The 19,341-nt window shown below is 38.4% G+C and overlaps 1 protein-coding gene across 1 annotated transcript in view; it reads left to right on the top strand.

Annotated features, from left to right (window-relative positions):
• The first annotated feature begins 252 nt into the window (after positions 1–252).
• The window catches only part of SNX30 (sorting nexin family member 30), an 85,026-nt gene continuing 65,937 nt past the window's right edge, over positions 253–19,341 (top strand). The window contains exon 1 of the mRNA XM_054031572.1: positions 253–466. Coding sequence (XP_053887547.1) covers positions 428–466 — 39 coding nt within the window. The 5' untranslated portion in view covers positions 253–427. The remainder of the gene's footprint in view (positions 467–19,341) is intronic.

Genomic DNA, 19,341 nt, shown 5'->3' with positions numbered 1-19,341 from the left:
GGCAACAAAAAGGGGGCGGAGCGATCGCCACCTCTGCCGCTGATAGGGCGTGGTGTGGTGTGGTGGGGCGGGGCGGCTTCCTGGGGTAGTAGATGGGGGTGGGGTTCCTTGGGGAGTGGGAGGGGTTCCTACTGGGAGGGGTTCACTGAGGGGGCACCCTGGGGTGGGGACCTGGTCATAGAGCCTGAGGGGGCACCCTGGGGTGGGGGGAATCACATCACAGTGGGAACAAATCTGACATCAGGAATCATAACACTCAAAAACCAGTGGGAGAACACTTTAACCTGTCTGGCCATTCCATGACAGACCTGCGGGTGGCTATCTTACAACAGAAAAACTTCAAAAACAGACTCCAAGGAGAGACTGCTGAGCTAGAATTGATATGCAAACTAGACACAATCAACTCCGGTTTGAATAAGGACTGGGAATGGCTGAGCCATTACAAACATTGAATCTATCTCCCCTTGTAAGTATTCTCACACTTCTTATCAAACTGTCTGTACTGGGCTAGCTTGATTATCACTTCAAAAGTTTTTTTTCTCTTACTTAATTGGTCTCTCAGAATTGGTAAGACAACTCCCACCTGTTTATGCTCTCTGTATGTGTGTATATATATATATATATCTCCTCAATATTTATTCCACTCTGTATGCATCCAAAGAAGTGGGCTGTAGTCCACGAAAGCTTATGCTCTAATAAATTTGTTAGTCTCTAAGGTGCCACAAGTACTCCTGTTCTTCTAGCTGCTGGGGGTTAGCTGGGGTAGATCCCAGGCAGAGGCACACCAGGGCACAGGGTGAGAGTGACCTCTGACCTGAGGGCAGCTCCCTTTCTCTCCTTGGCTTGGGGGAGTTGCTCCTAATTTTGAAAACCCCAGGCTGCTGATTTCCTTCTAAGTTTATGTCTTTGATTTTATTGACCCGACACTAAACCCCTTTTAATCCTTCCCTTCCCCCTGTTTCATCTAATGTTCCCGAGGCTGTCAGAACATTTAGGATACAGATTTTTCCTGTAACTGAGAATGAAATGTAAGGCTTTAGAGCCCTGGTCCTGCAATGTGCTTTGTGTGGTTCTGTGCCTGTGTGAACCCCACAGAATATGGGGTGCTATGCAGAATCCCAGGACACACAAACAAAAGGCAGACCTACAGACATTATGAAACATTGTTTACAGGTATTGCAATGATTTCATAAATTCAAACTGAGAATGCAAGTGGCTTGTTGTTTGTTTGCTTGTTTTTCCTAGAAGGCACACAAAGGTCTTGAAGTGAAATAAATAGTACTGTGATTTTGCAAATAATAATGCAAGCCCCAGAAAAAAATATATAGAGGAACATACATTCAGGGGCTACAACACTAGGCCCTGATTTAGCACAGTAGTTAAGCATGTGCTTAATTTGTAAAGCGATTTTCCTTATTGAAGTCAATGGGACTACTGCTTAAATCCTTTGCTGGATTGAGGCTTTATTTAATGTTTAGAACCAGAGAATAGCTTACTTAGAGGAGGGTGAGTGGTTTCCTGGCTTACACTTACACACATTTACTTTTTTTTTTTTTTTAATATGGCACTACAGAGTGTGACACTGGCAGACTAGGTGCCAGCTTTGGCAAGGCTTTAGGCCTCAGCCAAGCACTGACAAATTCATTGCTGAAAACCAATCCAGTTCACCTGTGTGTTAAGGTGGGTATTGGACTTATAATAATGTGTTTAGACTTTATGAACTGCTTGTAAATGGCAATATGAACGCAGGAACAATTTATGGCAAAGTGCAAAGATCACACATTCTGAGCGTATTTGGGGCATGCTACTCACTAGCTAATTTTAAATGGGAAAAATGTGGTCAAGAATTGAACAGACCTGTTTAATTTTTAATGATAGCCATGGATTCTAGAAAGACTGTCTTGCATGAATTCCAGAAGAGTTTGTATATCCATGTTGTAAATCATTTTTTTAAATTTTTATTTATGAGCACCAAGTGACAGAATTGCAGATAAGCACATCCTTTGGTGGGAGATTAATGCTAACCTGAAGAACAATCATCCCATCACCTACAGATTAATTGTTACATTACTTGGTACCTAAAATACTTTAAACCCATCAAATCAGTAATACTGTTATTTGAAGTGTGGTCCTTTATATGTGTAAGTTTGCTCACCTAAAAAAACCTCTCAAGAACAAATAATCCACTGCTAAAAATATAAATAAATATTTTACCCCTAGGCTGCAAACAGGTGTGGAAGGGAGGTTTAAATTTAGCAAACCAAAAGTAGTGGTTTTTGTATATTCAAATCTCTTTTCAGGCTGATGCCACATAAACTCTATTTAAGTTTTCAACTCCATTTTTTTTAAAGTGACAGCAGGCTTTTTCATGAAGTAAGGAGGATGAATTTTATGCAAATCAAGTGGAAAATATAAGTACAGAAAATGTTACAATGTTAATAATGGCAAGTGTCAGATCAAAGGCTCTGACCAGCCAAAGCGGAGTTTATTACTGGCAATCAAACCTTGTAATATTGAGTTTTAGGACTCAGGTGATCTGAGTTAATTTATATGACAAACATCTTAAGAGTTTACGAAAATGAGAGACTGTTACATACAACTATTTTCTATGACATCTTTTCTCATTTGAGTGATTTTAAAGTATTAACCAGTGGGCTGGATGCCCATGGCAACATCCAGAGATTTAAAAAAAAAAAAATTAACATTTTTCCCTGTTCATGTTGTCTTAACTTGAACAGGTGTTTTGCTCTGGTTCACAGGACAGTTATCATATCATTTGCCCATTGTTGCTAAGGTAGTCATGTGTATACCTGAAGCTTTGCCTGTTTGCTGAATTTGCCTATAATAGAGGCAGTTTATGGGTGGTGGCATAAGCAAATTCAACTCATGTGCAAATGCAACAGTAAAATTGTGCAATTAGGTGAAATAGAAAAAGTCTGATGCATATGCATGAATTAAAGCTGTGTAAGTCTAGAAATTCTCAGAAAGAAGTTCCAGGACTTTGTTATTAGGTAGGAAACAATTCTGTATGTTGCGGAGTGCCTCAACCAAAATGCTAGTGTCAACTCCCAGTCTGAATAGCATGTTGATGCTCAACACCTATCTACATTAAGTGTTTACAAGACTCTGGTTTTACTGTAGTATCTTAGTATCTTACAATCTTTTTATGCATTTACTCTTACAGCACGCCTGTGATGTAGGTAGGTAAGTGCTATTATCTCTCTTTTATAGATGGGGAATTGAGGCTGAGAGAGATTGTGACTTGCTCAAGGTAACAGGGAAATGAACCTGATTATCATACCCTATCACTGTAGCATTATTCCTCTCTATTATTTGTTAGTGCTCATTACCTTGATGGATCAGGCTCCGAACTGGAACAGTGGCCCTTTGGCCCTTATCCACTTGCCAATTTTACTTAAGATGGAGGTTACCTTGCTATCTATACTATTCCTTTGTACAGTATTTCCCTATACTTACTATAGGAAATACCTTTATTTCCTATAGTATATATTATAAATATATATTTATAATATATAAAATACTGAGTTTATTTAATTGCAAATACTTATTTAATTAAGGTATATGGCAAGTTTTCAAGGTCCACCACTATAACCAGCTATGGAAAACAATGAAAAGCGACATATTTCTTGGTGCACAAATATCCTATCAATAATACAAATAAGTGAATTAAATTTATTTCAAACAAAATGCAGTCCAGTCCATACCAATTCAAAGTGTCACATGTGCATTCGGACTCTGAGAGGAGGAGAATACTGTATCCTATTAACGAAGGATGCCCTCTGCCAGGGACATTTGTACATACTTTTCAAAACTTCAATAAGGTTTAAAACTTGACAAGTTCCTCACTATCAATTCATAACTTTCAGGTTTATAATTAGATTATGCAACCAAAACCAACACCTGAACAGCAAATAAACATCTGGCAAATTTAGAGCTGCCTTGCTGTTTGTTTTAGGACAGTTTAAAAGCTAGTAACTTTCTACTATTGAAAGTAAATGGCTGACATTATTCTATGACTATCTAACTCCTGTTAAAGTCAATGGAAAAAACTCCCATTATCTGGGGAGCTGGATCAGTCCCTAAGGCAACAAGTTGACAATTTTTATGCTCCTCTCCCTTGCGCATCAGGGAGGGGAACAAAATTGCATTAGTGATTGTTCAAATGCGGTGGCATTCGGAGGGGAATGGTGGCTACATGGCACGTCTCTTCCATGTTCTTCTGCATAACTACTGGCAGCTCCCCTGTGCCAACAAAATACGATGAAGTTCAGTGCATACCCAGAGGCAGATGTAGGTGAAATTAGGGAAAAGCCTCTGTAAGTGTCATGTTCCCATAGGAAAGCTTTATAACATACAGAGCAAACTGGCAGTGTAAATTGATGCTGAAAGTTTAAACATTAACTACTCCTGCAAATTTCATATGTGCGCAGAGGGGTCAAGGGACAACCTAGATGGGAGAGCAACTGAAAGACAAACTTAGGGACAGATATTATTCATGGCTGTAATGAGATCTCTGCGGTTTGGCCCACATTTCCTTGCAGATCCTTTAGGCTAACATACTTCAGCCACTGTCTGTGGCACATTTTCAGGGCAAGGACTGCCCTCCTCTCCTTTCCTCTTCTAAACAAGTGTTGTTTTAGCAATTTGTCATCTCTTCCCTCATTTGTCAGTGCAATAGTTTGCTTTTCCTGGGGCTATCAGGTGCTCACTTGTTACCTTTGCTTTTGATTATTATTATGTTACTCTGTTACCTATACCCAGTGATCTAGATCAAAGTGTTTTTTGTTTTTTATAAAGGTAATGAACATCACCTACAATTGTAGCACTGAATATCTGGTTTTAAAGAGGACCCTATGGCTGCAGTTAAAATTAGCCTTCAGCATTAAAAATATTTCTTTTATCACTGAATCATGTGATGTATAAGCATGAAAGAATGTTGCTTCAAAAATATTGTTTAGGTGAAATGTTAATATTAGATTCCTTAACGATTTGTATTGATATTTGTCATATTTCATGCACTGATAGGTTATATTTTAACAATATTGTGATAAATCCTATTTTTTTCTAATTTTCTATAACTTTTACAAAAATTCATGACAAAATCTTCAATTAGAAATGTCTTGAAACTCACCTAACTAATCTGACTATGTTTTCTGCCCATCTAATCTATCTATTTGTAAAGCTCCTGTCACCATAGTACTGAACATAAATGCAACACTCAAAGCTAATAAGCATAAACATATTACCCACTAAAGGCTGCTGGTGGCTGGAGAAGTTAAGATACAGTTTAGGATAAATTTACATCAACAATTTACAGATTTCCTGGCATATGTCTAAATGGTATACATGATGGCTCACTGGGCTGTAAAGGGTTAGCAGGAGTTTGGGATGGATCCATTACTCATGACTGACAAATCAGTGAGTTATGGAGGTCACTGCAAATACACCCTCTTGTGTTCTGTATTTGCCAGGTGTATTACAAAACAAACTATTCTAGGAATGTTTTAGTGAGTTCTTAAACATTTTATGAAAGGTATTTTATATCCCTTTGCCTGTAAAGCCAGATGCCTTAGTTACCATGAATCCAACTGTGCAAGTTAAAGGCACATAATCAATTTATTTCTTGCTTGACTGCCTTTTATCACAAGCTTCCATAATTTTTCACATGCTTATTAGCTTCACACAAGTACATGTATTACCTTCACAGCTTTAAAGGCTTTGGCCTGGCAAAGATTCACAAACAACAGTACATGCTTAACTTATATGTACATGACTAGCCCCACATACTTCAATGGAACTTCTCCCATGTATAAAGTTAAGCATATATGTCAGTCTTTTTAGTAGGGAGAGGGGAGCAAAACCATATCCTGCAGTTCTGCAGGGCAAGAAACAGGAGCTGCATTCTGTTGCGAAGGAGATATTCTGTCCTTCCCAAAGGGACACATGAAGTCATTGTACCTTATATTCATGAGTCATTATGTATTATATATTTTATGATAATTTTATACATGCATATACGTGTGTGTGTGTAAAATACCTACATAGATACTATACCTCTCTGCAAATAGAACAAAAAGAAAAATGATGAATAAGGAAGCAGATAAGGGAGAGAGTCAAGGGAGGAGCATCAAAAAGAGGGGACAGTTTTCATTTGCAGACATGACCAACTGGCTAAACTTTAACGTTTCGAACACACTCCAACTCCTCTTATCTACAGTACCTTAGTGTAGGAAGCAGGGTGGATTTGATTTAAATCACTAGTCAGAAGGACTCTATTTAATCATGGATTTCTACATAAAAGTGCATTCTTGTTGGTTGTTATTACCTTAATACATATTCTTCATAACTCAGAGATAGATGTAGGTTTCATTTTTAGAAGGTACACACTATACATTTTTAAAGTGATTTATTTGGAAAACTTTTCGGATTTGTTTTACAGCTATATCAGAAAATGAATGATTGTTTGGTTATTTCATTTATCAAAGGTAATTGAAGCAGATATTTGTGAAGTGATTGGGTGGTGAACTATCTCCAGTTCAACAGGTTAATCATTAATATTTGGAGGATTTTCTTGCCATGATGTATTCGGAGGAGAACATCACCAGACAGGCATTTAAATTGTTTTATTTAACTAAAACAACAACGTTATGTATTCTGGAGTTTTTTCTTCAACAGCAAACATAATATTTTAACAAAACAAGTATATAAATGTTTGAATTTAGTTAAACAGTCAAGTTTTTGAAAATCAGGTTTGTTTTTCTTAAAATTGTTTTTAACTGAAATAGTTAAATAATTTAAAAAAATTAAATTGACTACGTCAGCTAGGTCAACATGAGAAACTTAAAATATTTGCTTCTACAGCTCAGACGTCTTCACTTTCATTTTCCTGTTTGTTCATAATCTGGAAAAGAAAAACAATTTTTTCAAGTCCCAAATGATTTCTCAATTTGGAATGAATTAGTACAAAGGAAGAAAATATTCTTTCTACATGGGCAGAAGAAGCTACTGCTGTTAAAAGTGAGATTATCACTTCAACAGTCTCTGAATCCAAGTGCTTAAGTGACTTCCACCAATTCACTGGTGTGACTTTCTTTAAAACTTAATCAGCAAACATATATTTCTTGAATGGTTCTTATTCCCAAACTGGGTCTCTTTCATGGCCTGCTGCCATTATAGTTTTTCCCATCTAGTGAGAGAATGGTATGGTAGATCTCAAATCAATGAAGTCTACACTCGGAAAGACCTCAAGACTTCTGGAATATGCTGCTCAAACAGTTTCACTTTTGTTTCTACTGACTGTCCCTCCCTTCTCCCATTTATCTCCAGACTTCTTCTCCTTGTCCAGATCTATTCTGTCCCCAACAATCTATTAATTGAACTTTTTGAAACTTTGCACTTTTAGAGAGAGGTAAGGGATTGACTCTGTGTACACAAATTTGCACAGGGACAATAGGGTTGAGGTCTGTTATTTCCCACCTCTACATTATTTATTTAAAAACATTTTTGCTGTTAGAACATAAGAACGGCCGTACTGGGTCAGACCAAAGGTCCATCCAGCCCAGTATCCTGTCTACCGACAGTGGCCAATGCCAGGTGCCCCAGAGGGAGTGAACCTAACAGGTAATGATCTCTCTCCTGCCATCCATCTCCACCCTCTGACAAACAGAGACTAGGGACACCATTCCTTACCCATCCTGGCTAATAGCCATTAATGGACTTAACTTCCATGAATTTATCCAGTTCTCTTTTAAACGCTGTTATAGTCCTAGCCTTCACAACCTTCTCCGGTAAAGAGTTCCACAAGTTGACTGTGCGCTGTGTGAAGAAGAACTTCCTTTTATTTGTTTTAAACCTGCTGCCCATTAATTTCATTTGGTGACCCCTAGTTCTTGTATTATGGGAAGAAGTAAATAACTTTTCCTTATCTACTTTCTTCACATCACTCATGATTTTATATACCTCTATCATATCCCCCCTTAGTCTCCTCTTTTCCGAGCTGAAAAGTCCTAGCCTCTTTAATCTCTCCTCATATGGGACCCATTCCAAACCCCTAATCATTTTAGTTGCCCTTCTCTGAAACTTTTCTAGTGCCAGTATATCTTTTTTGAAATGAGGAGACCACATCTGTACGCAGTATTCAAGATGTGGGCGTACCATCAATTTATATAAGGGCAATAATATATTCTCCATCTTATTCTCGATCCCCTTTTTAATGATTCCTAACATCCTGTTTGCTTTTTTGACCGCCTCTGCACACTGCGTGGACATCTTCAGAGAACTATCCACGATGACTCCAAGATCTTTTCCCTAATTCGTTGTAGCTAAATTAGCCCCCATCATATTGTATGTATAGTTGGGGTTATTTTTTCCAATGTGCATTACTTTACATTTATCCACATTAAATTTCATTTGCCATTTTGTTGCCCAATCACTTAGTTTTGTGAGATCTTTTTGAAGTTCTTCACAGTCTGCTTTGGTCTTAACTATCTTGAGCAGTTTAGTATCATCTGCAAACTTTGCCACCTCACTTTTTACCCCTTTCTCCAGATCATTTATGAATAAGTTGAATAGGATTGGTCCTAGGACTGACCCTTGGGGAACACCACTAGTTACCCCTCTCCATTCTGAGAATTTACCATTAATTCCTACCCTTTGTTCCCTGTCTTTTAACCAGTTCTCAATCAATGAAAGGACTTTCCCTTTTATCGTATGACAACTTAATTTACTTAAGAGCCTTTAGTGAGGGACCTTGTCAAAGGCTTTCTGGAAATCTAAGTACATTATGTCCACTGGATCCCCCTTGTCCACATGTTTGTTGACCCCTTCAAAGAACTCTAATACATTAGTAAGACACGATTTCCCTTTACAGAAACCATGTTGACTTTTGCCAAACAATTTATGTTCTTCTATGTGTGTGACAATTTTATTCTTTACAATTGTTTCGACTAATTTGCCCGGTACTGACATTAGACTTACCGGTCTGTAATTGCTGGGATCACCTCTAGAGCCCTTTTTAAATATTGGCGTTACATTAGCTATCTTCCAGTCATTGGGTACAGAAGCCGATTTAAAGGACAGGTTACAAACCCTAGTTAATAGTTCTGTTAACAAGCATGTTATATCTGAAGACACAAATCCACAGTTTGAGGACTGCAAAACTAAGCATCTCTGATGGTATCTTGTAGACTGAGCATTGAGTCCCATTGGGTAGATAGAAAGATTAACCTAAATAATCTATACAGAAGCCCCTGAAACTCCATAAGATTGGGTCCCCAATCCATGAACTATTGGAACTCATTTACAAAACTTTTCTTAAACATTACATGACTATATTGTCTCATACTATAGAATTAGAATTTATAATCCCTATTCCATGATGAGATAGCTTTGAGCTATAATGTATCTTAATTAAAACAATCTTTAGATAAAGTTTTTTCTTCAAAACCTATCAAAAATATCCGATTTAAATAAAAAAAATGATTTTTATCCACCCTGGTAGGAAGTATGCACTGGAGTAGGTGCCTAAACACTTACGTGTTAATGTTAATAACATACTAAACAATAAGATGCAGAGCTATGGCAACTCCTGTAGAGCAACAGCTGTTCTGGAAAGTAAATTCAACCTCAGTCATTCCTCTCCCTGCTCTCTCCCTCTACAATCATTATAAGGCTAGGTGCCATTTTACATATTATCCTCTAAACAACAAGGTAAAGATAAAGGCAAAGATACATAATCAGAAGAGTTCTTACCATGTATTGGAAGCTAATTGAGGGACAATTGTCCCCCCAGACTGAGCAACTGTGATGCCATCTGCCGTGGTAAAGACATACTTGGAATAAATACTTGATTGTCTGCAACACCAAGGACAAAATAGCAGTTTTGTATCAATGCCCGTTTATGTGCCTACCCTTGGATCTGTAAACGGGCTATCATGCAGGTATTTTCCCATTACTCAATAAGAAGATTAATAGCAATTGCTACAATTCCTGCTGTGAATAAAAGCACCTTATTACCTAAATGTTGTATTGCTGACTTTGTTAGTGCTGGTGCTTGTTGCTGTTTTTATTCAGTCCTCTTTTCTCCTCCAACATATTTTAAAATTGTAATTATATATAGATATAAAAATGTGTAAACCTATTAGGGATTTTGATTGGCAGTAAACGAAAGACCAAATTCTGCCCCAAAGTCCCCTGTATATCTGAGGGTGGAGTTTGTCTATACTAAGATTTTTGCATATAAATTCCCACTCTTGCTATCGTTGGCCCATTTCCAACTGTGGTAGGTAGCAACCATGGGAGCTGTGGTGAAGAGGAGGCTTCTACGGCGGTCAGTTTTTAACACTGTGGTTTAGACCTGCTCTGAGGAGGTTAACACAATATAGCATTAAACACCAAAAGCAGCACTACCTTGTCTACACTAGTGCTCCCACAATTGCTGCCACCAGTTGAAGACCAAGAATGGGACTTTTTTCCCCTAAAGATCCCTAGTGTAAACACCCGTATATCCGGATAAGGCAAGATTTCCAAGAGTGCATTTTAAGCACGTAGTTGGGGCAATGATGTCCGCATGCAAAGGATCAGAATTATGTTCAGGAGTTAATTGAATCATGTGCTGCAAATCAAAATATAGGCTATAATCTGACCTGGTTGTACACTGATCCTAGAACCATCCACTACATGAAGAGCTCCCAATGAAGGCAAATGGAGTGGGTGCGGGGTCAGGGCCAGGCCCCTAACAGTCTGAACAGCTTCTCAGATTTTCAACAAATGTCAAGAAAAACGTAAGTGTCCCCAAGTGGACACCTGTCCATACCCACTTGCTCATTAACATAGGGGCCCTATTCATTTTGTGCTCTCATTTGAGCTGCATGTCAAATTGTGACATTTAGCCACATGTCTGAATAGAGGTAGTGCAGAGCTGAGCTGCCCCAAGGAGTTCGGGGCTCTTTGAACACTAGCCAGGCCCCTGTGTCCACACCGTATCTATCTGTGATGGATGGTGCACTATCCAGACCAGTCTGTAGTGGAGAGAGAAAGTCCTAGCCCCAGATTCTCCCTGCCCCCTTAGGGCCACACTGAGAAGCAATCCTTATGCTCCCCCAAGCACAGAGCCTACCGTCATGTGAGGCTCTTTGCTCACTCCCTCCTCATGCATCCATGTAAAGACCTATCACAGCCTGGCCCTGCTCAGACAGCTTCTATCAGATCCTTCCTCTCCTCATTTAAGCAAACAACAATCCTTGCATTAAAGGAGGGAAAAAAATCAAAGTAGCATGTGAAAATGTATGTGAAGTGATGCAGAGATGAAAGGTCTTCTTGCAAAATAGTCATCGTAGTTAGTACAAATTATACGATATCTGAAATTCTTGATCCCCTGAACCAGCTCAAAAACTAACCCTTTGCCTGTTTACCCAATTATAGCAGCATAAAAATGTCCTCTGTTCTGTTTTGTTGTTTTTCAATAGGTATGATGGAAGAATGAAGAATTCTTAGGATTTTGCTTAGCGTGTTTGTCAGCTTTTCATTTGGCATGAGAGAGAGAGAAATTGAATTTGAGCCTCGCTTGAATAAGTTATTTGGCATGTTAATTACTTAATTTTCATCTCACATGCTGTATTTCAATAGGGTTGTTTGTTTGGCAGCTGATTTTCAAACTTGGTAACACCCTAATTCAAAATAAATTAAAAATAAAAAAAGCAATGAAAACATTTTCTACATATGGTCACAATCAGATTCATAGTATGCTAATTTGACCTATAGGGAACAGAACAGAACATTGCAAACAGCACTTTTAAATCACAATTTCTTAAGTATGAGATCCCTAGACAAACTGTAGGAGCCAATTTCTGTACTCCTAACTATGTAGAAAATACACTTTTCTTCTTCAATACTTGGCGGTCACTCCCTAGGCCTGCTTGCATAGGGCCAGATCTTGCAACTGGATCTTTATGAGACGATCCATGCATCCCAGTCTCTGATGTAATAGGAGTGCTGTGTGGGTTGAGGGGTCCTGCCACCTGGATTCAGGACCTGGCTCTATTTTTTTGTTCTTTTATTTAATGCACAATAGGTTTTGGGCTTCTCAGTGCTCCCTGTTGAAAAATGTTGAAGCCCACACAAGTGCTTCCAATCAAGATTATAACAGTGTTGCCAACTCTTATGTGTTTAACACAAGTCTCATGATATTGTGGGGTTTTCCTCAAAGCACCAGCTCCTGGAGTCAAGTGATTACATGACAACCTCAGCTCCCTTTTAAAAAAGAAATTAAAACTGTCTGTTGCAATTCAGGAGAAAGCTAGAAAGTATGACTTGAGTGTATCCCAAAGGCTCCGAGACCAGAAAGCAAAGAAAAAGAACCCAAGTGTTACTGTTATTTTTAAAAAGTCCCTGGATTTCTAAGCTAATTTAATTAATTTTTGAGGCCTGACTCCTGAGTTTTGAACTTTTTGGGTTGTCAATGCTATGTTTTGTACCTGCAACTCAACCGGCTATACAAATTTCATTGGAATAGGAGCGTAAAAATATCTTTGAGATCTGAACCCTCCACCTTTAAGAGACTCATGTTAATACTAATCAGTACAAAATTATGGATATTCAAGGTTTTGTAGAACACAACTTATTAAGAAAAAAGTTATTTGGCAAAGGTTCAAAGTTAAATAACCCATGAATGATGCAGCAAAGAGAACTACTGTACAATTAAATTTCTTGGCATTATAGTAATGTGCAGAAAAATAAACGTGTAAGTGAAGCACGAGAATAATTTCTGTCCCTCTGCACTGCAGGACATTAATAACATAACAAGAACAAGATAAAAAGCAAAGTGTGGTTCATATAATCTGAGATTTGTATGAAGACTTGCAGCCTTCAATCTGGCAAAATTACCTGTGATTTAAATGTGGTGGTGTTTGTTTGTTTTCCTTAGAATGAACTGCAGGATCAAGTGTAAAGTTATCTAAAAGGAGGAAAAAACAAATTTTAACTTTGCATTTGATCTTTTCTAACAAACCCAGTACACTGCATGATTTTCACAACGTGTAAATTTAACAAAGCATATTCATAGAATCATAGAACTGGAAGGGACTTGTAACCGTGCCTTAGTGGGTCATAACTGAGAATGCCAAATTCAGGAGGAACTGCTGAGATATAGGGCAAACACAACCCAAAACTGGTGGTTATTCTTTTATAAAAGATATACCAAACCAGCCACAAAATTAAATTCCTGTTTCACCACACTGGCTAACAAGAAAACATAAAGGCAGTTTCCTCAGGCATTCCAGTTCTTATATCACCACCAAAAACACTGGATTCAGAGATGAGTGGTTCTTTACAACTGGTCTCATCAAAGAATAGGTTCTTCTGATCCCAAAGGACCAGCCACACACCCAGGTCAATATATAACTTAGACCAGGGCTAGGCAACCTATGGCACACGTGCCAAAGCAGCACATAAGCTGATTTTCAGTGGCACTCACACTGCCCGGGTCCTGGCCACTGGTCCGGGGGGCTCTGCATTTTAATTTAATTTTAAATGAAGCTTCTTAAACATTTTAAAAACCTTATTTACTTTACATACAACAATAGTTTAGTTATATATTATAGACTTATAGAAAGAAACCTTTTAAAAACGTTAAAATGTATTACTGGCACACGAAACCTTAAATTAGAATGAATAAATGAAGACTCGGCACGCCACTTCTGAAAGGTTGCCATCCCCGACCCCTGACTTAGACCTTACCCAAAAGTCACGCTGGTGCCAATCCTTTAGTAACTAAAATCTACAGGTTTATTCATAAAAAGAAAGATGAGAGTTAAAATTGGTTAAAGGAATCAATTACATACAGTAATGGCAAAGTTCTTGGTTTAGGTTGTAGCAGTGATGCACTAAACTGCTGACTTAAGTCTCTGGAGTACATCCACAGCTTGGATGGGTCATTCAGTACATTGTTCAGAGCTTCACTTTGTAGCAAACTTGCTCTAGAGGTAAGAAGCAGGATTGGAGACAAAATGGAGAAGATGTAGATGCCTTTTATAGCTTTTGCCATGTGGAGGGCATCCCATTGTTCTTACTGTGGAAAATTACAGCAACAAGATGGAGTTTAGAGTCACATGGGCAAGTCACATGACCATGCATTTCACCTAGTCACAGCAGGAAATTCCATTAAGTGTAGATGGGTGTCTCCCATGGTCCATTGTCAGTTAAATGTTCTTTGGATGGGCCACTCAATTTGAATAGTCCCTCCAAGATGTGCTGACTAATTACTTCGTGGGCATTACCCCAGGAGCAAACATTTGAAATCCAAGTATAGACCAAATACTTATAACTTCACATACAAAAATGATGCATGCATACAGATAGCATAATCATAACCAGCAAATCATAACCTTTTCATAGACACCTCACTCTACAACCTTTGTAAAATATTCGCTACAAATATTTAACAGTGGTTGCAACAATGATCTATATGATCATATTTTAATCAGATAACCTCACAGACCTCAAGAGGTCATCTAGTCCAATCCCCTGCATTCAAGGCAGGACTAAGTATTCTCTAGATCATCCCTGACAGGTGTTTGTCCAACCTGCTCTTAAAAATCCCCAATGATGGAGATTCCACAACCTCCCACGGCAATTTATTCCAGTGCTTAACCACTCTGACAGTTAGGAAGTTTTTCCTAATGTACAACCTAAATCGCCCTTGCTGCAATTTAAGCCCATTGCTTTTTGTCCTATCCTCAGAGGTTAAGAACAACAATTTTTCTCCCTCCTCCTTGTAACAACCTTTTATGTACTTTTATGTACTTGAAAACGGTTATCACGTTCCCTCTCAGTCTTCTCTTCTCCAGACTAAACAAACCCAATTCTTTTCAATCTTCCCTCATAGGTCATGTTTTCAAGACCTTTAATCATTTTTCTTGCTCTTCTCTAGACTTTCTCCAATTTGTCCACATCTTTCCTGAAATGGGGCGTCCAGAACTGGACACAATACTCCAGTTGAGGCCTAATCAGCATGGAGTAGAGCGGAAGAATTACTTCTCGTGTCTTGCTTACAATACTCCTGCTAATACATCCCAGAATAATGTTTACTTTTTTTGCAACAGCATTACACTGTCGACTCATATTTAGATTGTGATCCACTATGACCCCTAGGTCCCTTTCCACAGTACTCCTTCCTAGGCAGTCATTTCCCATTTCGCATGTGTGCAACTGATTGTTCCTTTCTAAATGGAGTACTTTGCATTTGTCTTTATTGAATTTTATGCTATTTACTTCAGACCATTTCTCCAGTTTGTCCAGATCATTTTGAATTTTAATCCTATCCTCCAAAGCACTTGCAACCCCTCCCAGCTTGGTATCGTCCGCAAATTTTATAAGTGTACTCTCTATACCATTATCTAAATCATTGATGAAGATATTGAACAAAACCGGACCCAGAACCGATCCCTGTGGGACCCCACTTATTATGCCCTTCCAGCATGACTGTGAACCACTGATAACTACTCTCTGGGAATGATTTTCCAACCAGTTATGCACCCAACTTATAGTAGCTCCATCTAGGTTGTATTTCCCTAGTTTGTTTCCTAGCTCATTGAGTAATGGGCCTACTCTGTCCTTGGTCTTCCTCTTGCTTCTAATGTATTTGTAGAATGTTTTCTTGTTTCCTTTTATGTCCCTAGCTAGTTTGATCTTATTTTGTGCCTTGGCTTTTCTAATTTTGTCCCTACATATTTGTATTATTTGTTTATATTCATCCTTTGTAATTTGACCGAGTTTTCACTTTTTGTAGGACTCTTTTTTGAGTTTTAGATCATCGAAGATCTCCTGGTTAAGCCAGGGTGGTCTCTTGCCATACTTCCTATCTTTCTTACGCAGTGGGATAGTTTGTTCTTGTGCCCTTAATAACATCTCTTTGAAAAACTGCCAACTGTCTTCAGTTGTTTTTCCCCTTAGACTTGCTTCCCATGGGATCTTACCTGCTAACTCCCTGAGTTTGCTATATTCTCTTATGCAAATAAAACTACCTGTCTCCTATGTCAAGAGCTACCCACTACCCAATACTAAACTCCAGGCACGGGACAGAGAGGAAGAGAAACAGATATAGCACAAATAGAAAGAACAATTGATTTTATTATACAGTAGATGCAGAATGGACCTACAACTGAGTCTTACTATAGCTGGATTTGCCTGTTTGTCTGAGTCAGGGAGGCCCATGTTAAGTGCCTTTGCATTTCTTCCAACAAGACTTCAGCCTGTTTGTATCCTGGAGTTCATAAATCTTCTTGCATCTAGTGAGACAATTTATTACTTTAAAAATTGGTTTGGATCTAAAAGACTCCTTTTCCTCAGTAGTTAGTGTCAGATAGGAGGATAAGGATGACATGTATCAGATCCAGTTAGACACAGTCCAGGCAACTTACAGAAATGAGATTAGTAAGCAGAGAGGCAGAAAAATACATTGCTTGCACATACTACGTTCTCTAGACCAATAAATAAATCATTGCGATGGAGCTCTGAGTTTTAACCATGTGCTGGGGAATTATACTAAGTAGTGACCTTACAACATCATTCTACAAACCGGTTGCTCAGGCATAGTGGTGGAGGTGATTATTAAAATATGCTTAGATAGATGGGTATAAATGAGAATGGTTTTCTGGTGTAATTGAGAGCAGAATTTTGCCCCAGAGAGGCAAGTTCTGAAATCACTGCGTGCATGCTTCATTTGGAGATTTGGTCTGGAACTGGTAACTCTACTCAGTGACTGTGGTTGAAGGAATGGATGAGAAGAACTGCTGCTAACTGGTAAGCCTATGGAGTCCAAGGTTGCCCAAATCCTCCTCTGAGGTCACCCGAAGGAAACTAATTCCCAAAAAGCATGCCAGATGAGAAAACCTGCCCAATGGGTGATCACAGTGGTTTCCACATCATCTGTAAAAAGAAGAACAGGAGTACTTGTGGCACCTTAGAGACTAACAAATTTATTAGAGCATAAGCTTTCGTGGACTACAGCCCACTTCTTCGGATGCATAGTCCACGAAAGCTTATGCTCTAATAAATTTGTTAGTCTCTAAGGTGCCACAAGTACTCCTGTTCTTCTTTTTGCGGATACAGACTAACACGGCTGTTACTCTGAAACTTGTCACATCATCTGTGTAGATGTTAGTTACATAGGAAAATAATTTAGAGAGTCTATTAAGATATGTGTGAGATGATTCATGGTATTGGGTTTTTTTCTGAAACAGTTGTTTAAAAAATATAGCTAGCAAGATATATAGTACAACACACATAGCATAATGGCAACTGGATTCTAACTGGGGCCTTTTGAATGCTATCACAACAAATATTAAATAATAATAAAGTTATTTATAGTAGGAATTCAATTTAAAATAATATAATAATACCTATTTCATAGAACTGGAAGGGACCTTGAAAGGTCATGGAGTCCAGTCCCCTGCCTTCAGTAGCAGGACCAATTTTTTGCCCCAGATCCCTAAATGGCCCCCTCAAGGATTGAGCTCACAACCTTGGGTTTAGCAAGCCAATGGGGCACATCTCCTGACCAATTAGGCCTGAGGACTGGAGATTTTCCAAGCTCTATCACTCAGCAGCTCTGTCACCACTAGTCAGTTTCACCATCAGATAATGTATTTGACTTCCCTGCAAAGGAACACTTCCATTTTTTTTAAATTTGCGTTTTTAAAGAATATGTGTTTCATAACTTTTCCTTCACAAAACAGCACTTCCTTGTGTAATGAATGTGGATTGTGCTCCTATTCCTATATTTATACCTCTGCCATATTTATGTAGGCCCAAACCTGTGAACACTCACATACTTAACTTTACACAGTCAGTATATACTACTCACATGCAAAAAATTACATACCTGCATAAATGCTTGCAGGATCAGGAGCCTAGACTGTAAGATTTTAAAGAGATTATAATCAGAAGAGTTTTGCTTACTAGTGATCCTCTCTCCATAACATACTATTCTAGTACACCTAATTAGTGCTGAACAAATAACAATTTATCCAACAAATGTAGCTTCTTTATCTCCTCAGGGAATATTTGAAAACAGACCGCAATTTTCCCCAATTTATTAATTATTCAAAAGCATTCAGCACATTTTTAACTCTATGCATTGATAGCTAAATTCTCTCTGAATTTTTGACACAGGCTATCCAAATTGTGTTGGTTAATTATGAAAGTTCACACAAATCGCTCATGGGTAAAGGTGCATAGGCATATAAAAAAGGCTGAGTTAAATAGTCCCAATTTAAGTTTGTTCTAAAAAGAAAAGTTTTTACAAAAACTAATATAAATGAAAAATATCAAATACATTTTTTTTAAATTTGCATTTTAAAGAAAATAAGTGTTCCTTTGTAGGGAAGTCAAATACATTACCTGATGGTGAAACTGACTAGTGGTGATAGAGCTGGTGAGTGAGAGAGCTTGAAAAGTCTCCAGTCCTCAGGCCTAATTGGTCAGGAGATGTGCCCCATTACTAGGCCAGAGTGGGGTTTGGAAGTCAATGAGTTAATTAGCCAATTAACAGACAAGGGGTTTCAAACGAGCACAGGAAGAGGAAGGAAGTGAGTGAGGAAAAAGGGGAGAGTGAGAGAGTTAACAGAGTCTGACAAGGGGTGCTCTCTAGTAAAGGCCTCAGCAAAGATGTGCTGATATGTATTGGTGGAGGGAATTAGACACTGTAAATAAAGTATATACTGATGTTTTCAAGCAAAATGGTTTCAGAGCCATTTGTGTTTGTGGGAGAGGTAGGGGCATAGTGGATGTACCCTGTCATGCTAATCTAGTATCAATGTTCAAGTTGAATGAAAGTAAACAAAGGAGAAATATTGAAAAGGGCATTATTTTATTTATTACAGAAACACCTAGTGGCTCCATTTGTGCAAGGCTCTGTACAAATACATATGTCAGTGTTAGATACTCTACAGATACAGAGCTGGTTACAACACTTCAAAATCTGGAATTTTCAGTGGAAAAAAAGGAGAAACATTTTGCTGGTTTTTAATACCAGCTCCTTTTATAGTCTAAGGCCCAGATACTGTATATCAATGGAGCTGCCTACAGTGCATAAAGTTAAGCACATACATAAGTCTTTACAGAATCAGGGGTTAAATAAAGAAGATGGAGAAAGGAAAATTGAGGGGTGAAGTGACTTGCCTGAGATACTATAGTAACTCAGTGGTAGACTCTAGGAGTGAAATCCTGGACACACTGAAGTCAATTGACTTCACTGAGGCCACCAGGTCTCCTGAGTACCTGAGCAGTGCCCTATCCACTGGACCACATTACCTGTAAGGGGAC

Source organism: Malaclemys terrapin, chromosome 6 (genome assembly GCF_027887155.1).
Source record: "Malaclemys terrapin pileata isolate rMalTer1 chromosome 6, rMalTer1.hap1, whole genome shotgun sequence".
Classification (NCBI taxonomy): Eukaryota; Metazoa; Chordata; order Testudines; family Emydidae; genus Malaclemys; species Malaclemys terrapin.
The sequence above is the reverse complement of the archived record's forward strand: the minus strand, read 5'-3'. Positions and strand labels throughout refer to the sequence as shown.